Here is a 26,448-nt window from a genome sequence, read left to right as displayed (position 1 = left end):
TTAATCTTTTTATAATAAAACTTAATTTAAATTCTTTTTATGAAACCGTATCGGCATTAACAAACGAACATTGTTTTAATCAACAAATCCGAAGAGGAATACTCGATTCCATATGTATTCTATTTACACTGTTTTTCCAATTAATATTCCAATCGTATATGGAAATCAATTTTTAATTAATTATACATTTCAGTTTCTTACGTTGTGACTACATATATTAATGTATAGTATTTACGTTTAATTACAATTCAACAATCAATTGAATTACAATTCAGTACGTTACCGGACGTTAATATTAGAATACCTATTATCCTACTATAATAATGAGGATATTCCAATATTGGAAGCATTTTATACATTCGATACATTTTATTTGTGTATAATTCTATAATAGAATAAAAAGTAGCATAAAATTAAATGCTTATTCTTGCGAATAGTCACCAATAATCTAAAGAAAATTTTTCGAAAAATTAATTTCTGTAACTCTTGATATGACATAAATCAATATCGTAAATTCTTATCAAATACGCTAGATACACATTTATTTGACCATTTTATCGATAGACTCACGCAAATATTTGAAATTTTTCGACAGTATCGCGTGTCCGATCGGTCGATCAGGAGTTGAGCGTAGCTCGCGTGTTTCGTTTCTGTTGCACGACATGGATTCTTCTTTTTACGAAATTACTACGCCAGCACAAGCATGTACCCACGCACTCAAACAACTGGCCCCATCAACCGAAACTCACCAGTTCGTTCATATAACCTCAGCTCTACGGGATACGCGAATTAACGTGGCTAGGTCAAGGGTGCAATTTGCCCCAGATTAGTTTTGTTCGATGCCAGCTCACTGTCACGCCTACTTTTTCCATTGCTCTACTCGTTCTTGAAACATTTCTTTCTCATCAAAGCTAGCTCTGAATTCTTGCTCGTTTGTAATATTGAATTATACCTTTATCGAAGTTGGAAAACAAAACTCGAAGTCAAGTTTGTAGCAGACACTGTTTCGTTTCCAAATTATGGCAACAGAGCAATACATAATTTTAGTGATGTATAGAGCACGTTTGAGAAAGATTGTTTGTCTGAATCAATAGAGAGTGTAAAGTGACATAAAGAATATTCTACGAATGTTAATATTACAAACTGGTGCAGTCTGATAAATTTTGTTTAACAAGTATATAATTAGTTTATATAAATATTGCGAATTAAAAGAAGTGTGATTTCTACATGCGTATTGTGATACTGATATGTGATGCTTTTAATTAGACGGGGTTCATGCGTATGAAATGTCGTTTCCTGGAACAAAACTTTTATAACACACACATATACGGATAATTTCTTCAAAGCAATATGTATATGTAACTAAGATAGTTTCCATATGATATTCCATATTCCTTTCGCCAGTGATTAACTAGTTTTATTATTTCAGATTGATAAAAATGTTCTGTTCTAGAACTAAAAGATTCTTCGAATGTTGCTTTTATAATTCTTCAAATAATTATCTAGATATTACACAAAGACAATATAATAAAATTTTGTACTTTATTCCCAGGAATCTTTCGCTATCGTTCATAAGGATTAATGTTTTCACTTGTTCTACAATAACAAATTATTTTATTCTTACTATCTCCACACATATTTTATATAATCGTTTATAATATGATTGCGCTCTAATAATAGTCCTAGGTCGTAAGAAGAGGTAATCAGTAAGCTCTGTAGACAAGGAGTAGGCATTATTATCTTTTGTAGATGAACCGGCGAATTTGGCATGTGATTTGCATGTTCTTTATCGAATCATTGAACCAAGATCGACTTTTCGTCGCAAGTAAGGATACGTTCCAAAAGTAGATCCTGTCTGTTTCTCTGAAGAAACAAGGTGGCTAAGGTTTCTCTGTATCTCTTAAGTCACGAGCTACCTGTTTGTTCATTCTCTTTACTATTTCTACTTAAGTCAAGTGACAAACAATTCTGCTTACAATGCTACAACATTACTTTCATTTGAAACGCTAATTCTCCTGTTCTTTGTCTTGAATAACTGGTAATATTTCTTAAAATACTATCTAAATTGACGCCTGATTTTTAGTCATCTTATCTTTCTTTCTCAAATAATTTTAGTGATATTACAAATTAATTTTCAATAAGAGTAGCCGATAAGTCTCGTACCGTTAACCACAGCATGCCTCAAACGCTCGTAAAACATTCGTATATTGAGATTAAGTCATATACCTTTAAGGATCATGCAAACAGTTGATTTGTTGCTAATAACACAGTATTCAAAAGCAGTTGATGCTTGAAATACAAGCAGATCGAAATTATAGACTAAAAGAATCGAGAAATAGCCGTATACAAGCGTGAATTCGCATATTTGATATGGTCAATCAGATAATTTAATAATGGCGTTCTTCGAACTAGGAACTTTGTTATTTTCTGATCTCCTTATTCTATAAGATGTTTTTCAGTGAATATAACAAAATTGTAAAGACATTTTTATCGTACCCGAATTAAGAATACAATAAGAAAACTTAAGAATGTAGTAGACGTATGAAAAGGACGAGTTATCATTTTATATTTTAGTACATGTGATTATAGGAAATTCTATTTTTTTCTATACACTTTAATAAGAATGAAATTTAGCAGGTTGAATTACAAGATTAATTGGAATGGAATACGTGTTTCATTGATCTTGCCGCATATAATAGATAATTTCAAGAAATAATCCAGATAAAATCAGTTGCGAATGAGAAAGGATTTATTAAAACCGCTGATTGCTCAAATCTCATTTGCTACTGAAAATTAAATAGTACTTCAAACGCAAATCGTGAATTACTATAACGACTATAACATATAATTCTATAGATCTTTCTTTTTAATTCATACAACGCGAGAACAGTTTCTGTACTGCGATATTTTATATTTTAACTAAAACTTGTTTATAATCTATCGTGTGTAATACTCGATTCGTAATTGATAGTTCATATTTTTTTTTATATATATGTTCAGTATATGTTTTTTAAATCGATAGCTTTAGATAAATATTTCGCTGGTACGTGCGGGCATGTTCAAACAACGGATGATGATTTAAAAATTACATAACAGTTCCACGAAAATTCTCATACGGGCCTTTAATATTGTAACAATTAAATTAGTTATTTTTGCAGTTAATTAATTACAAATAAAGTAGGTTTATTAAGAAATTTGAGCCTCGCTCGAGTTTACGTTAAACGTATTGAATAGAAATAGATATCTTGAAGAGAAATTAAAAGGAGTGTCGCCAGAAGAAAGAAAAATTACGTATTATAAATCTAATTTTATTAAAGCTGTCGATATGGTGCAATATTGTAATATTACAATAGTTGGATCTTCGCTTTGTATTGGAAATATTAAGCGTGCGGTATTATGGTATTATGTAATAATAATCCGCATTTAGGGAATTCCCACGGAGACTACGCATTAATTGTTACTGTTGTGCTTGAATGATATCGCATGAAAATCTCATTCAATCTATTGTTCTATTGCAATCGATGAAAAATTTTGTACAGTACTACATAATTCCAAATCACTTGGAACGTTCCAGCAAAATATACATATTAACAACTTTTACGGTGTTTAAAGAAAAATATAGCGTCCTTGAAAAATCAAAAATTAAATCTGCATTCCGTTAGAAAGTTTCCCCAATCTGAAACATTGTAATTCAACAGACTATAGAATAAGAAAGGAAGAAGGAGAATTTCATTCGGTACGAAACACTTTTACTGCCCAACGTATTTTTCCCCTTGATTACGTGCAAAAAGTAAACGAAAACATTATAACCGTATTGTACACGTACAATAAGTTGTAGCAGCAATACAAGCGCTGCGATACAATTTCCCTGAAGTTCGTCGGATACAATTTCGCTTAGTCGCTCATATTAACTGAAATACAATCTTTCATTTGAAATATTCGCTGCAGAAAAGTTCCGATATGTTTAAGCTATCTCGGTCAAGGGAATAAAAGGCTGATTAAAAATAGTATCCATTCGTTCAAACGTGGCAACATATAGTAAATATATTATATGTAACCATATAAATTTGAAATTCCTTCGCTATAATTATATACGTTATATAGATTAATAAAAGAAGAAAATAGTTTTACACGTGTAACTTTGAAAGCTATACTATTTCTATTCCTTGCTTAGTATCGATTATTTATTAGAAAAGAGGAAAAAACGAGGAGAAAATATTCTGGCCAGGCATCCCCTTTAAAAGAAATTGTTCTCGATAGTAATTGCCTTTCACAGGTACACCGCTTGCATTATCGGAAAACGCAGAGGCCGTCCTTTGAAACGAACGTTCGTTGTAGGTATCTGTTTGCAATTCACCCGTATATGTGTCGTATCAGACCACAGCCAACTGACAAAGCGAATCTCTCGTGCAAAATTTTAAACTTGCTCACCCTGTATGTGTTAATATTTATACGAAAATTTTGATTTTCAAGCTTGTTCTATAGTATCATTATAAATTTGTTAAAAATACAGAAGAAAGAAGAGTTATTATTTTATATTTTACTTCGCACAACCTGATGCCTATCGATAATAATAAGCTTAGCTTAATAATATTCGCAACATGAATGTAATTATTCAGTTTGGTGCATATTTAGTTTTTGAAACGACGCTTTCACAATAATTATATTTACATGCTTTATGATATTTATTCTTTTGGTCAATTTAATCGAAGAATATTGTTTCATGTCGTAAAAAAATGGTAAAGAGTAGGTTCAGTTTTAAATAAATTGCCTGTAACCTAATTATTCTATGGTAAGGTGATAGAGTTAGAGGTACACAATCATTACATAATGTTTTTAGTAGTAATAAATAAGATTGAGGCGAAATTTTACATTTATTAAGACAGGTAATTGAAAGTTGAAACAAAATCAATTACGGCGAAGAGATTTTTTAAAGTATCAATCGTATCTTTTATTTGCGAAAAATAATATAATGCCGTTATAACGCTATTACTGATATTTAATGTCAAGTATCGTAGTTTTAATTGCATATGGGCTATCTTTCAAAAACGTAGTCGAGATTACTCAACAATGTATGTTATAGTTAAAAATTGATACATTTGAATAACTCATACGCACATTCAATCTAAATTTTGTTTCTAAAATATCACTTTACCTTGGGCAATTATCTGCCAACAAATTTTTCTGTTCTCGCATAACTATGATTTTTACTAAAAAAAAATATGAGCAATTTTATGACTAATTGTTTTATTCGAACAATTATTTTATGATAGATTCAGATAACAGTTATTTCATAATCATTAAAATTTCCACGAATTAAATTGTCAAATAGTCATTAACATTTACAAGAGCAAAGGCTATAAAATTAAATTAATTGACAATAAAGATGTATATTTCATTCGTTCTTATTTCGAAATGCATAATGCTATTAGGAGAGGTACGCATTTTCCGAGATATATTACTTTCATATCAAAAACGATGCATCTCCAGTTCTAGACGTCTTTTAACAGCTACAAGACACAAACGAATACCCATTTACCGCATACACAGCAGTACTCATTAAACACAACCAGAAGAACAATGGTGTCTCGAAAAGGAACAAGTCTCTCAAGAAATTTTTGTCTTCCTTTTGGTCCGCCGCGAAAGTTCATTTCCTCCAACCTTGGTGTTTCCTAAGCATGCCCGCAGACAACCAATATCGGCTGCACGAGAGAAACCACATGATGCCATTACTCTTCAATAATGAGCATTTGTGGAAACAACGACCGATAGATTACGACCAACGCGGCCACTTGAAATTCGAAAAACCATCCGTTCGAACCAGGCGAACGTAGAATGCAAAATCGTGTGAATATAAAACTGTTACATGCAATTGTATTCCGTCATCATTCTGTCAATCATTCTGTCTGTAACACAACGGCGGAAAAACGTATTTCACAGTAAAAGTAAAAGTCTGGTTAATAATTAAAGTTGTGTATTAGCTTAGAGAGGTCACGATATTCTGCATTTTAATATTTTCTTGGAGAATTAAGAGTTTAAAGTTTGTAATTAATTTTAAATGAGATCTTTGAATTTTTATGTCTCAATCTCGTGTCCTTTGTTTCGATAATCAGAAAGAGTGTGGGTGTTGTGAGAAGAACTTTCGTGTAATATTGAAACAATAAATTTGTTTTATTTGTCTTTAAAAAATGATTAAAGAAGTTGAGGATTTTAAACGATTGATATATTAAAAATACAAACAACATTGAATTATTAGATCAACTTGCAAACCATACGAACTTATCTTGAATTTTTTTATTTTTATCATATTTCTAGAAAAGTTACAAGTTATTATTTGAAGAAGGAAGTAATTCGTGATATATTTATTATTATCAAACTGAATTTAATAAAATTGATACATATATGCACTGATAAATAGAGCATCCAGATATTTTTTAATCGACAAAGTGTTTGGTGAAGTATTATAATCGTATGGCTTAATGTTAAGGAAAATGTAGGTCAACATTTCTTTCCCACCCATTACAGAGCGGATTTATAAATGCCCCGTACCTCTTGCTAAATTGCTTCGTAACTTCATATCCTTAAGCGAAACAGTTCGAAAATTTCGCGTGTACCAAGCACAGCCTGAATACTTACTAGTGAGCGAAGTAATTCACCGAAGGTGATTATTCCATAAATACACATCGGTAGTACTTGATACAAGAAGTTTCACTTTGCAGCTGATTATAATATTAGTAAATGTTCTCTTCATGCCTAGAATATTATTGTTGTTATCGCGAGAAACGAAAATGTAGATAGCTATTTTATGTTAAGGAAATCTCTTTGATTTATAATACTGTCAAAGGATTTAAGACTTAGGATATTGTCAAAATTTTGAAAACCATACATACTTGTCTTGAAATTTTTATCATATTTCTAGAAAACTTACGAATCATTGTGTATATTAGCTTACAGATTGAAGCGAAATTTTAAATGAGCAGAGAGGGTTTTCTCAGTTTTTTCTAGGTTTCAAGATGAAAATTTGTTACAATTTATTTGTGATGATCGACATTGTTTGAGTATTATGAATTATGAATGTGATTGTCACCTGAGCGTGTTGATTTTCACGGTAGTCCATGTTTTAATACTTACCAATGGAAATAAAAAAAGACCATAATATTTGCACAAATCAAAAACAAAATACACTTGAGTTTGTTCATAATTTATTTTTTACCTTTTTCTGAAATTTTTGCAGGTGAACGGTATTTAAATCTTCACTAGAAAGTTAAAAATGTTCTTCAACTTTTCATAGTTAATCCCTTCCATAACATATTATAAATAACATCTTTTCACTTTGTGTATGTACAGAATTCTGTAAGTAGTTACAATGTAACGTTTGAAAAGAAATCTGAGGTTTAAAAGAGCAGCTTTTTAGAATTCCATCTGATTTTTGTTAGTTTCATCTTCGAAATAACAAAAACTATTAAATGTTTTCAATATTAATATTAAGTAAACGTATTTAAATGTTAGTCATTCTACGTATAATTGTATTTTCAAACAAACATTGATGCATAGAATATCTTTTCCACGTCCTATGTTTTTAATCTTATACGTATTGTCATTTCTTTATTAACTGAAAAACTTTCGTGCACATTGACAAGTTAAGTATCTAAGTTCAGTGTTTGATGTATCGGTTTCCTAAAGTTTGCTTCTATCTCTTTTCTATTTTGTCTGATATCTTAGGAGGAAAGATTTTGAAGCCACGATGAGGTCGACTTTCCAATTGATCGCGATTAATTCGAAATTCTATTCAACTATTAATGGATTAATTCTCTCTCATTGATTTCGCTCTCAAGTAATACATGACCATAAATGTCTTAATAGACTTGGATTACGTTAAAAATTATAAGGTTAGATTTATATATTTTCATGGAAATATTACAGAATCTTACTAACAACTTTACGTATTTCTAATACATCACCAGTTAAGAATTATATGTATATGTTGTAAAGGTATAAATATACTCACCATTGTGTCATATAACGCGTGCTGATAATGAAGACTGGAGAAGTAGTGCGATTAGCTTCAGTGCCGTTTAGGCTGCTGTCTGTTCCATTTATCTCCATTTCACTAGGCAAAAATTACGGTGGCAGTAACTTCCAGAACCACTGACACCTTCACCTTAATACCCAATCATCTCCTCAGCATTCTGAAAAGAACATAATTCGTTCTTGTAGTAATCTATTACATCTTAAAATTTAAATAATTTCACCCGAGTATGGGACTTAGATTTTCAGTTTAATAATAATGATTTGCGAGAGAGTAAAGATTTTCGATCCTTTGATATTAAAATACAGATAAAGAATATCTGTAACTGCAAATATGAATAGAAGGTACATACAAAGCATTATTTCAAAGTTTAAATGGTTTGATTTATTCTTTATCTATACTACTGAAAACACGTGTTTCTTACATATTTACATATTTACATATTACAAATCGTATCTTAATATCACATAGTAAAATATAATGTGCTTGATGACAAAATGATGGAACGATTATGAATAGTACTGTAATAGGTCATGCTAATTGGAATCTTGTCAAATACTACAGAGAAATACCTCTTTCACCGACGGCTTGTCTCCAAGAGCTAGTATATAAACCAGATAAGGACACCCAATTGAAGTGAATTCATTTACGAATGTTGTTGAGATCCCTTTGTTATTGATCTTCGTTTAAATTGATATTCATTTATGTCGAAAGAGATGTTTGAGAATTGAAGGTTGTTCGACTTAACAATTTACCAAAGGCATAAAATTTGGATCCCATATTGCAAGAAGAAAGAGTAAATTAAGGTAACAATTTTTAGAACGATTCCAACGTTTGTACGTAAACTGTGAATTACTTTAATTCCTCCATATGAAAAAATATTACAGTGATAGAAAATATTAGAATATACTTCAGAAAATATTGTACAAAACACAGATACGTAAGTTACGTTAATAAACAAAGAATTAGTATACTAGAATATATTAAGAAAAAAGAGTTTTTACAAACAGCCCTACATCATGCAATTGTTTTCTTTTCGCAATAGAATAAACCGAATTTCATGCAACACGCAACGATTGTGTATTTGATTCACTTGACCTTCGTAATTTGCTGCCATTCATTAAAAAAAAACGTATTGCACAGCATTACATTCTGAATTATACTTGAACACGAAATTATAATACATAGAAAAATAACATAAATTACTTCGGCCACTTTTATTCAGTGCGATCTCGTAAGTACTCCTTCGAATAGATCGCATTTTAACAAAATTTTTGCTTTCCTGTTTTCGCTCTAACTTGACTATATACACATAAATTAGCTCTGGTATGTACATTGAATTATTATAGTAATACTGCCTATTTTCAGATTACAATATTGGTTGCTTGTGATGAAAACAAATAAAAGTAAATGTACAAGAAGATATATGCGATGACACTATTAAATGTATTAAAACTTGCTTTTCTCATAAAACATTTGATTTTTACAGATTTTTCATATAAAAATTCTCAATTAACAATCCAATTTAATTTTATTACGCTTTACTTTCGCTCTTAATATTCATGTCTCTTTTTTTTTTTTTTTTTTTTTTTTGATGTATAAAAATCGCAGATATATCGCAGCGCGTTTGTCTGTATCAGATCGGGTAATTCTATTGTGACTAGAATTCTATCATATCGCGTTATTTCCTTAAAGGTTTTTTTCGGTAACATTCGACTTTTAAAGGAGCATATATTTTCTTATCCCTCGTTCCCTCATCTTTCAACCCTCAATATTCCATGCTTCATTTTGCACTAGTCAAACAGCAGAAATATCGTAGACCAGAATCTAACCGCACGTCTTATCTGTGCACACGTCACGTTCGTCCGGATGCGAGTGAACGATACAAATATTTTTTCTTCTCATCCTTGCAGATCGTAGCTGCGGTGTTTGGGCGCAGGGTCAAACGAGTTTTCGTGGTACATGTCGTGCCTCTGTGTGCAGCCGATGTGAAACGGACGAGAGATAATGAAAATGGAACGGGGAGAAGACCTCGGCTACGGAAAGTGAGAAGAGCCTGACAAGTCGGAAATTTCGGGGAATATGTAGCTTAATGATATAAAGTCATAAACCGCGAACCAGTGGTCGAGCAAGTCAAATTAAAATCAGTCAGGAACAACTCTTCTTCCTCCCTGAGGATATTAAGCTGGATATAAGCAAGGATTGTTGCATATTTTATTTAAAATATTTACATTTATAATATATACAACTATTAAAATGGCTCAGTATTATTTCGAATATTTTTGGTTTTTTGCGATTCTATACCATATTTCTTTGTGTTCACTGCTTTTTTAATTTTCAGAAAAAATACTGTATAAAACCTGTTATGAATTACAAAATATTAATAATAATTTTTTTGGAATGAAGATTTAATTTAGCCATATTTTGGCATATTCAATTACAATTTTAATTTGTATATGACACTGTTTTTATAATCACACTTTTAGGACAACTACTATGGAGTTCATTTTACAGATCTTTATCGTTAACATGACATTTCCCGAAGCAACGTCGAATTGTTCATTCACGAAGTATACTCATTTTCTCCAAAAGCAGTGGTAATACTGCGAGAAGCTTCTACTGCACTGCGGCCTAGTTTAGACTCACACAAGAAGTGCATTCAAAATCGAATTCTATTTTCCGTTCTCTGTATTAGTACTACCTGCTATTTTGAAATAATTAACCATTCATCCATTTTATTACATTCAGTTGATTTCACGCTTCATATTCGTATAAAATGAATGTTATTTAATTGCCTTTAATTATTATCCGGAAAATATTGACTTATACTATGTATGTAATAACTTAATAATGAATAGATATCATTTTTTTTTTTAATATTCACATCGATATTAAGTAGAATAAAAGTGAAAGTAACAAAAATTAAAAATGATTATCTCGTGTTTACAAGTATTTTGTGCAGCTTATATCTTCAATTTTATAGAAAATTAATAGTACATGTATAACCAATATTGTTGACGCGTTAAATTTTCCCACAGAATATTGATCAACGGATTAAAATGTTATTCAGAATATCTGGGAAGTTACGCACGAAGTCTATCCCATGGACAAGCAGAGCATACAGCATGCGAACGTCGAATCCTATACGTACGTGACGAATCATTCTGAACAATTGAACCAACGAATCAGGCAACGATCGCGTTCCGATAGCATTGTGGATAATTCGTTTCGAATTTATTGCTTTTTCAAATGATACGAACAGCTAAGCAGAGCTTTGGACCAGCTTGAAAATCCACGAACAATTCCTCCGGTTTTTTCCTCCTGATTGTTCCTGCCCGTTTTTGTCTTTCCGTCTACGAATTTCAAACAATTTGCAACCGGTAGTTCTTGTCTCCACACAGTTACGATTCACTCTTCTTTATTTTTTTTTTTTTTTGTTTTTCACTTTTTGTTTTTTGAATACTGACGCTACTACATGCGCGTTGCTTGATGACGACACATCGATTACCAATTAACAGTACTCCAATGTAACTCCGAAGATATAGATTCACAGTGAAAAATGGATTTTCGATTAAAAGTAGTTTAGTCGTTTGCTCCGATCTTCGACGACATGAATTATGCATACGCATAAATTAAACGAAATATACCTTCCAGTTAAATGGCAATAAGATATATTGCATAAATTAATATCTTTCTGAGCTATTTTACTCTCGGATCAATTTGCTCGTTCTTTTCTCCTCAAATTGTTTGGTCGACGTGATAAAGTGAAAATCAATTAGATAATAGCATGGTTTTCCTGAAAATTTAACTTTTGTTTGATGGTTTTCTAATGAATTGACTCCGATTATTAAAACGATTAAAATATAATAAAGCATTAATGATTGCTCAGTATTGAAAGTGAAATGGAACATTGACGAATCAAATTTTTATCAATATTGGTCAAAACATAAACAAAAATTGTTTCCGATACGAAATATTGTAAGTAGGGTATAGTTGCCAGATTAAGTATTTAAAATGAATTTCTTTTTGCAAAGCTTCGTATGAAGAAGCTTTATTTTATATTTTCCATTTATTTTCTTATGTAGAGTCATCCCCTTTTGAGTTGCATCAACAATTACAGTTACAGAGTATCTTGTATACGTATATCCTTTTAGTAATAACACTTCACAAAATTTTATATTCCCTGCATTTACAAATATGTAATCAGCCACTCGATCAATTATGAGGCAGTAAATTAATAGCTTAAAATTCATATTTGTTTCATTTACGAATATCGAATTGTCTCTTCAACTTGAAGGACAATAAAAGAGTAAAATAATTCAATTAATTTAATATCGACTAATTTTGGATCTTTAGGCTTTGATATCTCGCTTAATCAATCCTACGACGAATTTAAAATTTCCGCTATAATACCAGAAGCAACTTAATTACTGGAGATCTTCTATTAACCGACAATATATAAGACGCGTTAGAAAATATTTTCTTATCGTCTCTCTAGAGTAAAATTTTCAGACGCTGTTTAAATAGAAGATAATTTGGCTTTGCACAAGTAGTGAAAAGTGTTCACTATTTAGTTGGAGCAAAGGAAGTTGCCGCTTCCAGTCAGCTGATTGAATATCCCTCGACAGCGGAGATGAAAGTCGCTGCAGCTTGGAATTAGATCGATATATAACTATACAAATATATTTTCCCAAGAGCAGAAAAAACTGCCGATAAACCTAGTTTGACGCTTCTTCCCTTCCTGTCGACTTTAATGAGATTCCCAGCGATTAATCTGAATCGATCGTTTCGTTTTTCTTCCTTCTTTCTTTCGTCGGTACATCTGATCAAAAATCGGACAAATATTGCTTGACATGCACGATTAACGTCTTAGGTCTCGATCAATCACATACGCGTGTACTAGTAATTATTTTGCTTCACTATCATTCACGCGTGAAATGATCGAAAATAACCGAAAATTGTGCTCAGTCTGAACAAATTTTACAGTGATTGATTACTTTTGAAAGTATTACATCAAAGATTGTTGTCATATACATGGGTGACTATCATCAACTTTGCTTTGTAATAATCTTCAGTTTCAAGTAATTTCAGGAATTGAAAGTTAAAAGTCGAGATAAATATTCGGCTGTAACATGATATGAAGTGTTCGTTTGGATACTCTTTAAGTTCCTTTTCTGCAGTATAGATTGCATAAAATTGAACGTTGATCTATATTCTTTTGTTTCGTGTAACCTTCGTTTGAAATAGCGTTGAGAATTTTGTAGAATTTTCTTTGAAAAGTTACAATAAATGTGCCTGAAACTCGTGCCATTTCTTCTTGTAAATTTAACGCTAAAACTATCAGAACGTCAAAATGACGAATTTCAGATCTTTTATTTTTGCGGTATCTAAAAACAAGCGATTTTGACGAAAGGTAATTTTGGCGGAATTAGCTTCTATCGAGAAAAAACAAGAGTTGACTTCCAAGCAGAATTATATGTCTATCTATTTTCATCCTTCCACTTTAATTATAATCATCTATGTGTAGCACACTTATTCTAGTATATTACAGATCGTTAGTTCTAACGTTAAACTTAGCCATCCTGCGGCCAACGCCGCACGTAATATTAATATAGTTTTTGAAGAGGTTACTGCTAATGAACATGCTATTCATCGTTAGGTATCTAAATTTGTAATAGCGGGTAAAATCCTCAAAACTGTATAAAATTCGGAAAAAGATATTTTCCGGGAATAGTATTAGAGACATTGCATCTCAATGACAAAAATATTCCAGCGAAATGGTAGTTCCATTAATAAACATAGAAATATTTATAAAACAAAGTACATTTTATAATTGAAAATCATGCAAACATCTCTTATACATATAAAGGTATTTTAATATTATAATTATTTATTGGAATATATTAAATTCAATTTATATTGGGATAATTTAGCAGGAATAGGGTTATTCATATGACTATAGATATACAGGGTATGAAAAGTTATTGTAAAGGACATGAAAGTAACGAAATATCTTTTTATAGAAGTGGCAAGTACCTATACGAACGAAATGCTCCTTTGAATGACACGACGCTCAACATATTGCTATCGATCTCCACTGCGTATCAAATAAGCGAGATTGTCATAAACGCTTCTCATTCTTCTCTTAAGCGGCTTTAAACATCACTTAGGGATTTAGGTGGTCCATTATTGTACATTTGTGCCATAGGGTCTATTACTTCTTCTGTTATGGTCATACATGTTTCTGTATCTTTCTATGCTCTATCTTGAAAATGAAATTCATTTTTTTTCTGGTTCGTTATATATGATAATAGGACATTGTAATACGTATAATTTGTAGCAGAAGAATTAATCTTAAAATAAATATTCATGTCTAGTATCATATATTCGATATATGTCTAGCACACGCGTGTTATAAATTTTGTCTCTTAAAAAGAGATAAAAATAAAAGATGTTCAAGAAATATAATATTCCAAATACGATGATATTTCATTTGGTAGGATTTGTCCAATAGTTCTGATATTTATAAACCTATTGCTTTTATCGAACATGAATAACGATATAATATTGTTATAGTCTACAATAACATATTCTGCAAAAAATCGTGATATAACCATTTTTCTTAACATTTTCATGTCTTCCATTAATAATAAGTTATTCGTTACATGCTTATATTCATATTAGACGTAATTATTTTTAATCAAACATGTGATTACTAACTAAACGAAAGTAAAACTATGCATATTATTAAAAGTGTCTTAGCTATACAAATAATATTACATTGATATTTGTTACATCGCGATTTAGAAATGCATATTCTCGTCACTATAGCAGTCAGACGACTTTTACAACGTCGATATATGTTTTAACATATATTGTATGTAACAATGAAAACGGATAATCGCGATAACGGTGTACAACCCAATAATATCTCGAGAACGAACCACGTTTATACCTAACGTTCCTATTCTTCGCGTCTCGAATAGCGTGAATAAATACAAATTTCTACGCAACGATTGCAATAGCTGCGCTGTGCGACTGCGTACATTCGATTTATTTCTCCTGGAGGAATCGATTTGAATCCTTTATTTAAATGTAATGAAATTCGTTCGATTATTATAGACAGATAAGTATAATGAGAATAGATCGCACGCATCCAATAGACTTGCTAATACTATTTTTGAGAGCCATTTGCATTATTATCACGATAAATAAACTAGTTGCGAATTAAACCCAAACATCGATGCAGAGATGATTTCCTAATCTTTGAGTCTGTTGATATTATCTAATGATAAAGCACGACCTTGTATGAATAAATTGATCGTAATAAATTACAGTCAGGGATAGAATTAATAATATTAGGATCTGTAAAAAAATTTATCGTACTTTATGCTATAAAATCTCTTATATAAATTCGAACATGTCCTAGACAAATTCATCATTTATTTCTACGCAGGAACAACGCTATAAATTTAAGACGAACTGCATTATTCGATACTTAATCTTCTTTTAGTATTAAAACGTTGCATTCGCGGCATAAAATATATTTCCGAATAAATGAATGATAAATGTATACATATAAAGAATTTATTAATTTTAGTAATTTTCATACGATTTATATATTACTTCATCTGAAAGATTACATTTGGATTATTACTTGCGCATAAAAGAATCTCAACATTTTATAGATTTATTTTATAATGTTCCTTTTAATACCATAAACAACATTTAACCCAAGAATACCTAAATCATTGACTTAGCATTACAATTAGAAAACATTTTTGCAGAATGCTTCTTATTTCAGTATTCTACGCAAGCGACCATCACAGTCCAGTGGAATTTCTGATCTTTTCATGACTTTACTTACATTCGTGACATCAGTGACACGTGGCACGTGACACGAACTATTCTCACTCTTCGTTTAGCTAAAAGACGAAACGAAATCTTCGCGCTATTATCTTCCATTTTAATCGTAGCCGATTATTACGTCCTCTGTCTAGAAATCGGTCCAATAGGGAGTTCGTATAAATGCAATTAAACTCGTCACGGTTAAGAAACAGCAATTTTGTAGAATTACGCTTTAATAATGACACAGAGTGTAATTGCTATCCCCGAGTAGTTTCAACGTGCACGTTTCTGTGACCGATGATATAGCATTCAGTTTATTCCTTTATGGAACGCTGAATATCTATCTCGTTTGTGTAATAGGACTACAGCTATATCACTATTGAAAGTAATACTGTTACTGGTAGTTGTTGCTACTAGGTGTTCGTAATATTACATCGTCACGTGGTATTCGTATACAAGATGGTAAATTAATCCATGTTGAGGTGAAAATTGGACTGCGCATGTTTATGCATTTATGAAAACATAATAAATTATATTTTTCATATTTTATTTGCATGATAAATTTCAAATCAACTGCATACATAATACCAATTTGTTTCTTTTTATATGATTTTAATATCAAGTATATGTATGTTTTTGATATTACCTTGAACGCTTCAAAAATATTGATTGTCATAAAACTATGTCATAACACTTGTTACAAAACTTCGTAGATTTAGTAGCAGTCTCTAAAAACTTTGTATCGTTAGATTTAGATAGGGTATAGGATAGATTGCTTTCTAGCCGTCAAGCATCAAAATTAGAAAATCATTATCATTTCTTCATACAGAATGCACACGATATGCAAAAATTTATATAATATTTCAGTCATATTTTCTCCATTTCTAGCTCACAAAAATATGAACTGCCATAGATATTCGCAGTTAATTATAATTGTATGTATGTTTATGTTTAGCATTTTTGCTAGCTATGACGTACCTAGTACGACACCTTTCAGTTTATAAAAGTTGTCATTGACGTCACATCGTTTCCTTCTGTACGCTAAAATTACGAACCCCTGTTTGAAATTAATAGTTTTCAATAAACTATCCCATTGTGATTGAGATTTATTAAAATTTATTGATCACTTAAGCTAGAAAAAATCAAATTTACGCAAGGATAATGTCAGCGGATGAATGTTGAGAATTGTTAAATATAAGAATACTTTCGTGAAAAACCAGTCCTTGTAGGTTAAATAAATTCAACATTTGATTTATCGATTCAATGCTTGACCGTGCACTTCAATATTCAATCGGAATAAAATTCAGAGAAAGAAAACGTGACTTATCGTGTTTACTATATTCCGTTTATTTGATGTTCGTAATCTATTTCGAGTTGCAAAACTCTGCTTGTTAAGTCAGAATAATTTACATAAACTAATATCAATTAAATAAATAAATTTAAATACGAGTTGAATATATAAATAATTCAGAGACAATAATATTTGTCATATAGCTATTTTTATCTCAAAAATGTTAATAAAAATAGCAAACAAAGAAAAGTGGATACTTGGAAAGACATAGGTGACCATCTTTAGTTATGGACAACTGTGAAACACGTGTGTGTAGTGAAAGTACGAAAATTATTATAAAGGGATGCTTTGGTGCAGAAAGTGTTGGTTTGCTGTCGTTGATTAAGGTAAATTGTGAGTTGTGAGTTGTCATTTAGAAATTGATTAGTTGTACCGATTTAGTTGCTTTAGTTGTAATACATTAACATATTCAGAAATAGTTCCAGTTAGACAGTCATAGTTTTCTGTTCCATCATTGTAAGTAGATATATAAAATAAAAATCACTATATTATTTTTAGACGATATTATATAATACTGTCTTAAAGTTGATATTAAATTTTTTAATTAATTAATATATATTTCATAACTAATATCCTAATTAATTTCTGGAATTATAAAACTTTTACGTGTTCCCTTAATCGTTGCGTGCGAGGGTAAGTAATTATTTCAAACTGACCATACTCATAAAGTCTCAGCAAAACATGTAGAAACATTACGTCGAAAATATTCTAAGAGTGAAATTCGCTCTTATTTCTTATTACTCAAGATGTTCGTGACGGGTTTTCCGTATTAAGTTAAACACAAATTCAAGAAGGGTGGCGTGTGCTCGTAGCGTGCACTTTATCAGCTCTTTCGTAAAATGTGATTCGTCGTTCTTCGTGATATATTACAGCGGCTGTAACTATTTATCCAGAATTTTTTTTAACGATTTCCGTGTGCGTTAAGTAGATTTCACTGAATCTGTCGATAAAATTCAGATTATAACACTCCAGTTTATCGAAAGATATTTTATTACAGAATTTGATATAAACGTTTCGAATAAAAGTATATACGAGAACAGACTTTCTAATTCATTCATTAATTCACGTTTCTCCATACAATAATCTAATTTCAATTTTTTCCTTTCAATAGCTGTACTAATTAACTAGTTTTGAACATGGAAATCGTTTAAAAGGAATTTTTGTTTGCTGAATTAACATGCTCTGTTTAAACAACTTTTGTTTACATATCGGAAGATGATCTATATTCAACATATAAATATGAATTTGCATTTTAATTACCAAAAATAAAATTTAATATAATTTTTCCAATTTCATTTGTTACTTAAGTTTCTTTATTACTGTTAAGTTAATTTATTACCGAGTAAGAAAGCGGAGTTAAAATATGTAGAGTCGACAATTTAAACAACATAGTAGTACATTAATGTCTTTTTTCACATCAGCACTGTTTAGTTGTTGATAATTTTATGAAAATGTCGTATCACTAGCATGTAATTAAATCGCTATCGCAATTGCTATCGATTATTTACTCAGTAATTCATCAAACGTATTAGTTACTACAAAGCATCACTGTGACTAATCTACTCTCGACATACTCTTCTCTTTCATTTATTTTTTAAACTAGTGTAATCACTCTACGTTACATGAGAACCACAAATTTTTAAAGAAGTTATTATTATATATATATTATATATACTATATTTTATTATATATATATATATATATATATATATATATATATATATATATATACAATCAATTAATCTGGATTACAAATTAATTATGCAAAGATATTAGAACACATATGTGTATGAAAATTTTCTGCAGAAACAACGAATGAATATTTTTAATAATACAGATGAATATTTTGAACATAGTAGGAAATTTGCATTAACGTCCTTGAAACCTAATTTTATCGTATATTGTAATAATACGCTTAAAGAGAAGAAGTTTCATAGGTTTCTATATTCAACGTTGCTTCATTACACTTTACAAAACTTTATTCTCTACAGCTATTCGTGCAATATTAATTTTTAACAGCGTTAGTTAGAATAATGAGTATTTCGGCCTATATCACTCTTTGAACTGAGTGACCATGACAGGATAATACAAATACACCTTTCTCTATTCACAAAGAATTAACTAATCGATATTTATCGATTATCCTTTAGAAGTTCAACATAGAACGCACGAACTAGAATCCTTTTGCGTTCACTATCAACTAATCCTCCGATCATGCTAAAATACTGAACTTAATAGAAAATGAAATTTCGTTTTTTGTAATTTTATTTTAATATCTCTTAAAAGTGCTAATTGGAAAGTGAAAACCTATAATATTACTAGCTTTCAATATATCAATTACATACTTTTTACGTAATCAAGTTTGCTTTGAAAACTAAAATTAAATATTCACTACTATTAAATATTCAATACTATTATACATAGATTATCATTTCCGCATTCTAGTATGTCTTGCGTATTTATAAAGAACCCTTCTAAAAATGTTACTATAAGGTCTCTGTAAGAGTATAAAATACTGTTTATTAATAAAGATAAATATTTTTATATTATCTACATATATAAAATTTGTCTTATACATCCGATAGAAATCCTTATAACAATATAGAAGTATTTGAGAAATACATATAATTTTGTATTATACATATTGTATTACATTATTATATACAACATATTGTATCATATTATTATATTCTGGTATAGAAATTTGAATCGATATACAAATCCTTCTAATCATGCATACATTTTTTCTTTAATTAAACAAATAATTTCTTGTCACGTTCTAGAAATTTTAAACCAATAATTTTCCTTCGAGGATGGTCCCTTATTTAATATTAGATTTGTAATTCATATTCTTTCGAATCCAAACCAGCTGGCTGCTGAAGCGAGCAAAACCCTCGTAAAAAGAAGACTAAAGAGAAAACACCTCACTGGCCTCGCTAAAGAAATAAAATAGACAAACTCAAAGATGGTATCCCGCTGGGGGTAGCCATCCACATGTTATTTAGCAATAAAGCTAGGAAAATTTACCGAATTTCCAGCTGGACAAATTGTAAAGTACAAATTAAATAATAAAAAAAATATATTCTTTCGAATAATCAACCTACTTAATAAATATGAAATTATCTCTTTTGAAATAATAATTCCAAACGTATGATATATGAAAATATTTCTAAAGTGTATAAACGAATTATATCTTGGTATCAGATTGTGTTCAATTATAGATTTCTATATAATACTCATCTTCTAAAATAAACCATGATATCGATATAAACATCAAAGCCAAACCAAAATGACACTCTTTTTTGTCACGGCATTCCTTTTATCTATTCTAACTGTGTCAATCATAGTTTGAATATCGCTTGGTTGAGTGGAATAAATGGTTCTGAGTCCATCCACATTACAGTTGGCACCATTGAAAATTGGAGTTTTTATCTAGCATGAAAGTCGCAGGGTACCAATCGGTCATTTTCGAATTTGAATAAACTCCAATATTTTCATTTTGTTCCGCGTGGAAGATTTTCCATGTAACCATTTCCCCTTTCTCAGTGAGACGGGCAATGAATTTACATTTTTATTAAACAAAGCGTGATCGTTGGAATGTATAATTTTTTCAATAATCGATCGACAACTTCACGCACGCACAAATAGTAAAGCAAAACGACGTACGTTCTACCATATATTTGTTGTTTCAAGGGGGAAAGGAGATTACCGTGAAAATCGCGAAAGCTTAAAACAATATGTTAAATTGAATCGAATATCAAATTTGCAGGCATGTAAAGGAGCTTTTAATGCCTCGTAAATAAATTAAACAAATGGAATTTCATAAATATCACAAGATATTGTCACTGAAGAGTAGTTATCCGACAATATTTTCAACTGCAAATAAATTTCGATAATACAGAATTTTTATTTCTCTAATTACGAATGAAATATAATAAAATTGAAATGATATTTTTATCATTGATAAAGTTGTATAATTCTAGTTCGACTTTTATAACTGATAAAGGATTGATAATGCTTTAGTGAAAAGTGGCCTTTCAATAATATTCAAATTAAATTGTTCGAATATTAATTAATTATTCGAGTATTGTTAATTCACTGTTCCAATAAAAATTTCTATTAATTTCTCCATTAATTAATTTCTTCATTAAGTCATGTCTTATTAGGTATAGATTACATTGTTTCGCTATAATTTAAGACGGATTTGAAATGTTTGAAGCTCAGGCAATATAATACAACGTTCGAATGCAAAATAATGAAAATTCAAGATATGAGATACAAAATTATAATACAGGAATAAATAAAGTACGTAAAGGCAACAAGTAATAGGTAACATACCTTGTGTATCCTTGGAGAGAAGGACTACGCCGAAGTAGGCCACATAAATCCCCAAAACTTCAATTCTCGGTGTTCCACTTTGTCATGCCTGTCTGAGTTCTTAGTTTCATCTTCCGGTATTTCGAAGTTCTGGATCGGTACAGAATTGTCACGTTACAGTTTAACAATTCACGAATGATATCACCGCAAGAAACCCGAGGAAGGAAACCCAACAGAATGTTTTTCATTCATAAAAATTGACTCGACTTGTCAGCGATAACGAAAAGGCGCAAATATCACCAGAATCGACTACTGATTCCGCAGTTAATAAATAATCTGGTAACGAAAGGTTCCATCACTTTTTCGAATTTTCAGAATTCACTAACCGTGTTGGAATAATTCGAGAGTTGTAGTATTAGAACGGTTCAGAATCTGAAGAATTTGCCAGGAATAATGAAATCCTAAAATTATTTCACCTCTGATAGAGTATTCTCTTTATTGTCAAAGTACTCTGACCATATCCCCGATTTTTCTTCCTACCTCATCACTCGTGTATCGACGTTTCAAGATCCCTTCTAGCAGTAAAATAGCATTACCGGAGACTCAGATCGTACGGATTGATAAAATACATACATCGTTCTTGGAGACTCTATACAACATATTCTTCTAAGGCTTTTACTAATTACGGACGATTTCCACTGTCTTTTCTCGTCACCCGCGCACCACATAACTCGACCAAGTGTATCGAAGCTATTAAAGCTCGATTATAGAAATAACTAATTAACCTCGTGAAGCTCGATGACAGAGAAGAACGACGGAATCGAGTATAACGATCTGAAGGGATATATCTCTGTTATCTAAAAAGACATGTCGATCTCGTACGACGGAAGGATTGGTGGCGGAAGCGCGCTACTTCCGGCTCCGTCGCGTTTCAAACTCTGCTCCGAATGGGACTTGACGGCGAGTCGGCCAACGGACACGCGGCGAGAATTCAAGTGAGCGCCGTCAGCGTCGCGATTCCGTGCAGCGTCGTCAACCTCGTTCCAGGAGACGCTTGCGCACCAGTGTCCGGCGCCCTTCGACGTTCGCGTACAGGGATGAATCGTTCCTCCGTACCGTTGTTATCAATTCACCTAGTTTTCTTCATAATCGCCGAGGAACCTAGGTGACGTTTAGGTGTGTGAATTAACAATGAGCCACTCGATTCTGATGACGACACGTGGACGCGCCACTAGACTGATATATTAACTACTCGGTGATCTTCTACATTCGAAAGATGTTATGCATTTCTACTGCTTTCTACTATAATATTACGCTAATATCTGGCATTCCTTCTTTTATTCTTCCATTCTGACCCCCTTTCCATTCCTTGTCTTGTGCTTGTTTCCGTCTTCTTTCTGTCATCGCATCCTCTTTAAGTTCCCTTTCTATGGTTATCTGAATTTTGCATTTTCGAAAAGTATGGTAAATTTAATTAACGAAAATTATTATCGATTTATTCGTCATAGTCGTAATAACTTCTTCGAGTTATAGTAATAGTAAAGTTAATAGAAGAAGCATCTGTGTAGCGATTAATTCACCTGTGTCAAGGAATTTTGAGGGAATTTGAATTTCTTGTAAAGAAAATTGCGAAATTTGAAGAATTGATGCAAATGTCTTTTATCTTGAATTTAAATCTTGATTTTGATCTTCAATAGCTATCTTGTTTTTATGCACACGCGATATTTCCTCATTCTTTGTTGATTCGATTATTTTCAAGATATTTTATTTGCAATTGGTATACGCATTTAGGTTACGTACACTTTATTCTTTGAAAATTTATTTAATATCGCTGCAGTAAAGAGGTGAGCGAAACATTAACGATTATTAAAAGCTGATATTAAACTCAAGTATACTAAATATCCAAATTATGGTATAAATATATTGATACAAATAGTACTTGATATTATTCCTGTAAAAATACATTTACACAAAATCACGAAAACTTTCAAATTAAAATATCAACTACTGTAAAATCGCTAATAATTCCTGAAGTATTACAATGTTTATAAATGATGTATTGTGGATATGTTAAGAATTATCGTTTATATTGTTACGTAGAATTAGTTGCAGTTAATTGAATCTACTAGAAGACCTTGGTTTACACATTATTACTTGAATATTTTTAATTTTTTGTTTGATATGGAAACAAAGATTCGGTCAATTATATTCAAAATTCGGGACGAGATAAAACATGATATTTCGCTTTGCACATCCGTTAGTTACTGTTACCACAAGGTAACACAATAGGCATTGTCAGACATAAGATGAAAATTTGTAGGAAGGAAAGTCAAAAAGAGGAGAAATTCTAAAACAAACACACTTGCAGAACGAGTTCCGTAGCATTCTTTCATTCTTACATCGTCATAAATTTTATACCCAAGTGACCATTTTGTTTCAGCTTATACTATTTTCGCGTTTAGCTATTGCTTCCTACGTATTTTTATCTTCTTTCGAGTTAACAAAGTAACCATTATTAGGGTAAACAGGAAAAGCTTTTCTATCTATTATTATTGGCTACATTAAAGCTGGTATAAAAACTCATCGCAAGTACATATTTATCAAACGTGTTCAGTTTTTCTATGATCGTTGTTTCCTGGGATTATAAATATCTATTTTTAAATAAGTAGAAATATATATTTTCACAATTAATGAATTGAATCGTATAAACTCGTAGGTATTATACTCCTATTAAACATGATATATTATTAATAAGTATTGTGAGCAATATATTACAAAGTGAGTATATGTACATATACTAATATACTGATTGCAACACTAAGCTTTAATTACAATCAAGCACAGTAGGCTACTTAAAATGTAACATATACCTACAAATAAATCAATAATTTCAGTAGTATAATAGCTATGAACTATTTGAACAGTCAATGATTTAATAATTCTCAATGTATTATTGAAACTATTCTTAGCATTAATAATATTAATTACATAAGTTTGTCCTAACTTTACAAATAACTATGATAATTATGTCTTTCTTCAATATTAGTAAAATTTCCAGATACTTTATACATATAACACGCACATACACATCCACAAAAAATTCTTATAGTAAGTGTTCAAATTTCTTCATGAAGCACTATGCACACGTGCGCGTGAAATTAAAATGGAAAATTCACGACGAGACAGAATAACGCGACTTGCGATGAAAATGTCCTTTACGCGTTCGAGGCAAGTTGGCAGAGACGTAAGATTTGAGGAATTGTTCGAGATTTGATTCGAAAAATAAAAAGAAGGGGTTTGCATGAATTCGCGCTGTGGCTTATCTCGAAGTTCAACTAATTGTACGAGTTTACATCGCGGCACGGCGGCGCGGCGTGATCACGTCGATTAACGAACAGCTTTTGGAGATACACGACACGCTGCAAACTGTGCAACGGCAGTAGGTCGGCGCATGCAAAGCTCTATCGCTGATCCCAATCTTCTCCTTTGACGAGGATGTGTGATCGAGCACAGTCCAAAATTAACACCGTGCCACAGGAGCACGAGCGAAGCAACATAGCGTCACGAACAACACAGGGATCAGTTGATTCGCCCCTTTGGTACACGCGTTCCTGAGGACTTGTCTTTTAAACTGGGTCAAAAATATGTTTAATTGGACTGCCATTCATATATATGCTTTGACATATAGGAGGCTGTTATGTAATTGATAGACATAATAGTATATTAATTGCTAGGTTGTTGGATCATTGAGTGGTAGATTCTGTTAGGTTTCTGCAGATTGAATAATTGAGATCTTAACTCTCATTGGTTTCTTGTTTTTCGAACTTGACTTGCCTCTTGACAGAAAATGTATAAAATTAGCGGAGGATTAATATAATGAAAAATTCGCAGTTTACATTCGTAAATTTTTTTCATGGAAATTAAAAATAAAATTTTCGTATATCAGATATAAGATTTTTCATACTGTTTACGAATTACGAAGTAACATGCAGGGCATAATACAATAAGTTGTATTATATATCCTTCTTATATTTATTGCAATAAATTAAAATAACATATTAAAATTTACCTTCGGTGTGTATGGATGATTTCCTGGATTCAAAAGTAAAGATACTGAACTAGTTTTGTTTAACATTTATATTAAATATATTATATGTAAATTATTTAGTAGCATATATTACTTCGCATAAATATGGATACTAATCCATTTCCACCGAATGGGAATAATATGAATTTATTTGATAAACAATTGTAAAATTTCATATTACGTCCAGGAAATTCTTCTCTTGTATCTTATATTTCCTTTTATATGACTGCAGTAGCAGTTCATTTCTCATGACATGTTTCGTATCATTGAAGTCAGAAGCGTCTAACGTACAAACGAAAGTTGAAACATTACAGAATATACAACAAGAATACCGACACTTTATTGCAATGTTTGCATTCATCATACAAATGTTGTCATTATTTATATTTACCAATGGCGTTAAACTAAAATATATATCGAACAAGATGTAACAGTACGGCCAATAAAATTAGTTTAACTAACTTGAAGTCGTTCTTTAACATTCCCTAGAACATTTATTAATAATGGTATCATTTTTCATCAATCTCTTCAAAATACGTAGCAAATAATTCTTAGCTTCTAAAATATATTTCAATCTACCATCGCTTAAACCCATTTTCTTAAATCTTAGAAAAGATGTCTGATGTACGAAGATCGTCTAGAGTGACAATTGATGAATAACGATTGATTTTAATGCTTTTTAAGTGTTTAAAACGAATGTCTTTGACAATGCATCTAATTAAAATAACAATTCACTGATTATTATTTTTAATTATTTTTAACTGAATGTGTATAATAAATATACATATCTGTGTGAAATAGTTTTGCTTATAATCG

General features: G+C 31.0%; 1 protein-coding gene across 1 annotated transcript in view; it reads right to left on the bottom strand.

Annotated features, from left to right (window-relative positions):
• Window positions 1-22,789, bottom strand: part of LOC117232043 (muscarinic acetylcholine receptor M4) — a 56,035-nt gene extending 33,246 nt beyond the window's left edge. The window contains exons 1-3 of the mRNA XM_033491154.1: window positions 22,086-22,789; window positions 21,567-22,006; window positions 8,009-8,189 (exon numbers count right to left, since the gene is read on the bottom strand). Coding sequence (XP_033347045.1) covers window positions 8,009-8,106 — 98 coding nt within the window. The 5' untranslated portion in view covers window positions 8,107-8,189; window positions 21,567-22,006; window positions 22,086-22,789. The remainder of the gene's footprint in view (window positions 1-8,008; window positions 8,190-21,566; window positions 22,007-22,085) is intronic.
• Window positions 22,790-26,448: the final 3,659 nt, after the last annotated feature.

The sequence above is a fragment of the Bombus vosnesenskii genome, unplaced genomic scaffold (assembly GCF_011952255.1).
Source record: "Bombus vosnesenskii isolate JDL3184/JDL3185 unplaced genomic scaffold, Bvos_JDL3184-5_v1.1 scf7180000013263, whole genome shotgun sequence".
NCBI classification, from domain to species: Eukaryota; Metazoa; Arthropoda; class Insecta; order Hymenoptera; family Apidae; genus Bombus; species Bombus vosnesenskii.
The sequence above is the reverse complement of the archived record's forward strand: the minus strand, read 5'-3'. Positions and strand labels throughout refer to the sequence as shown.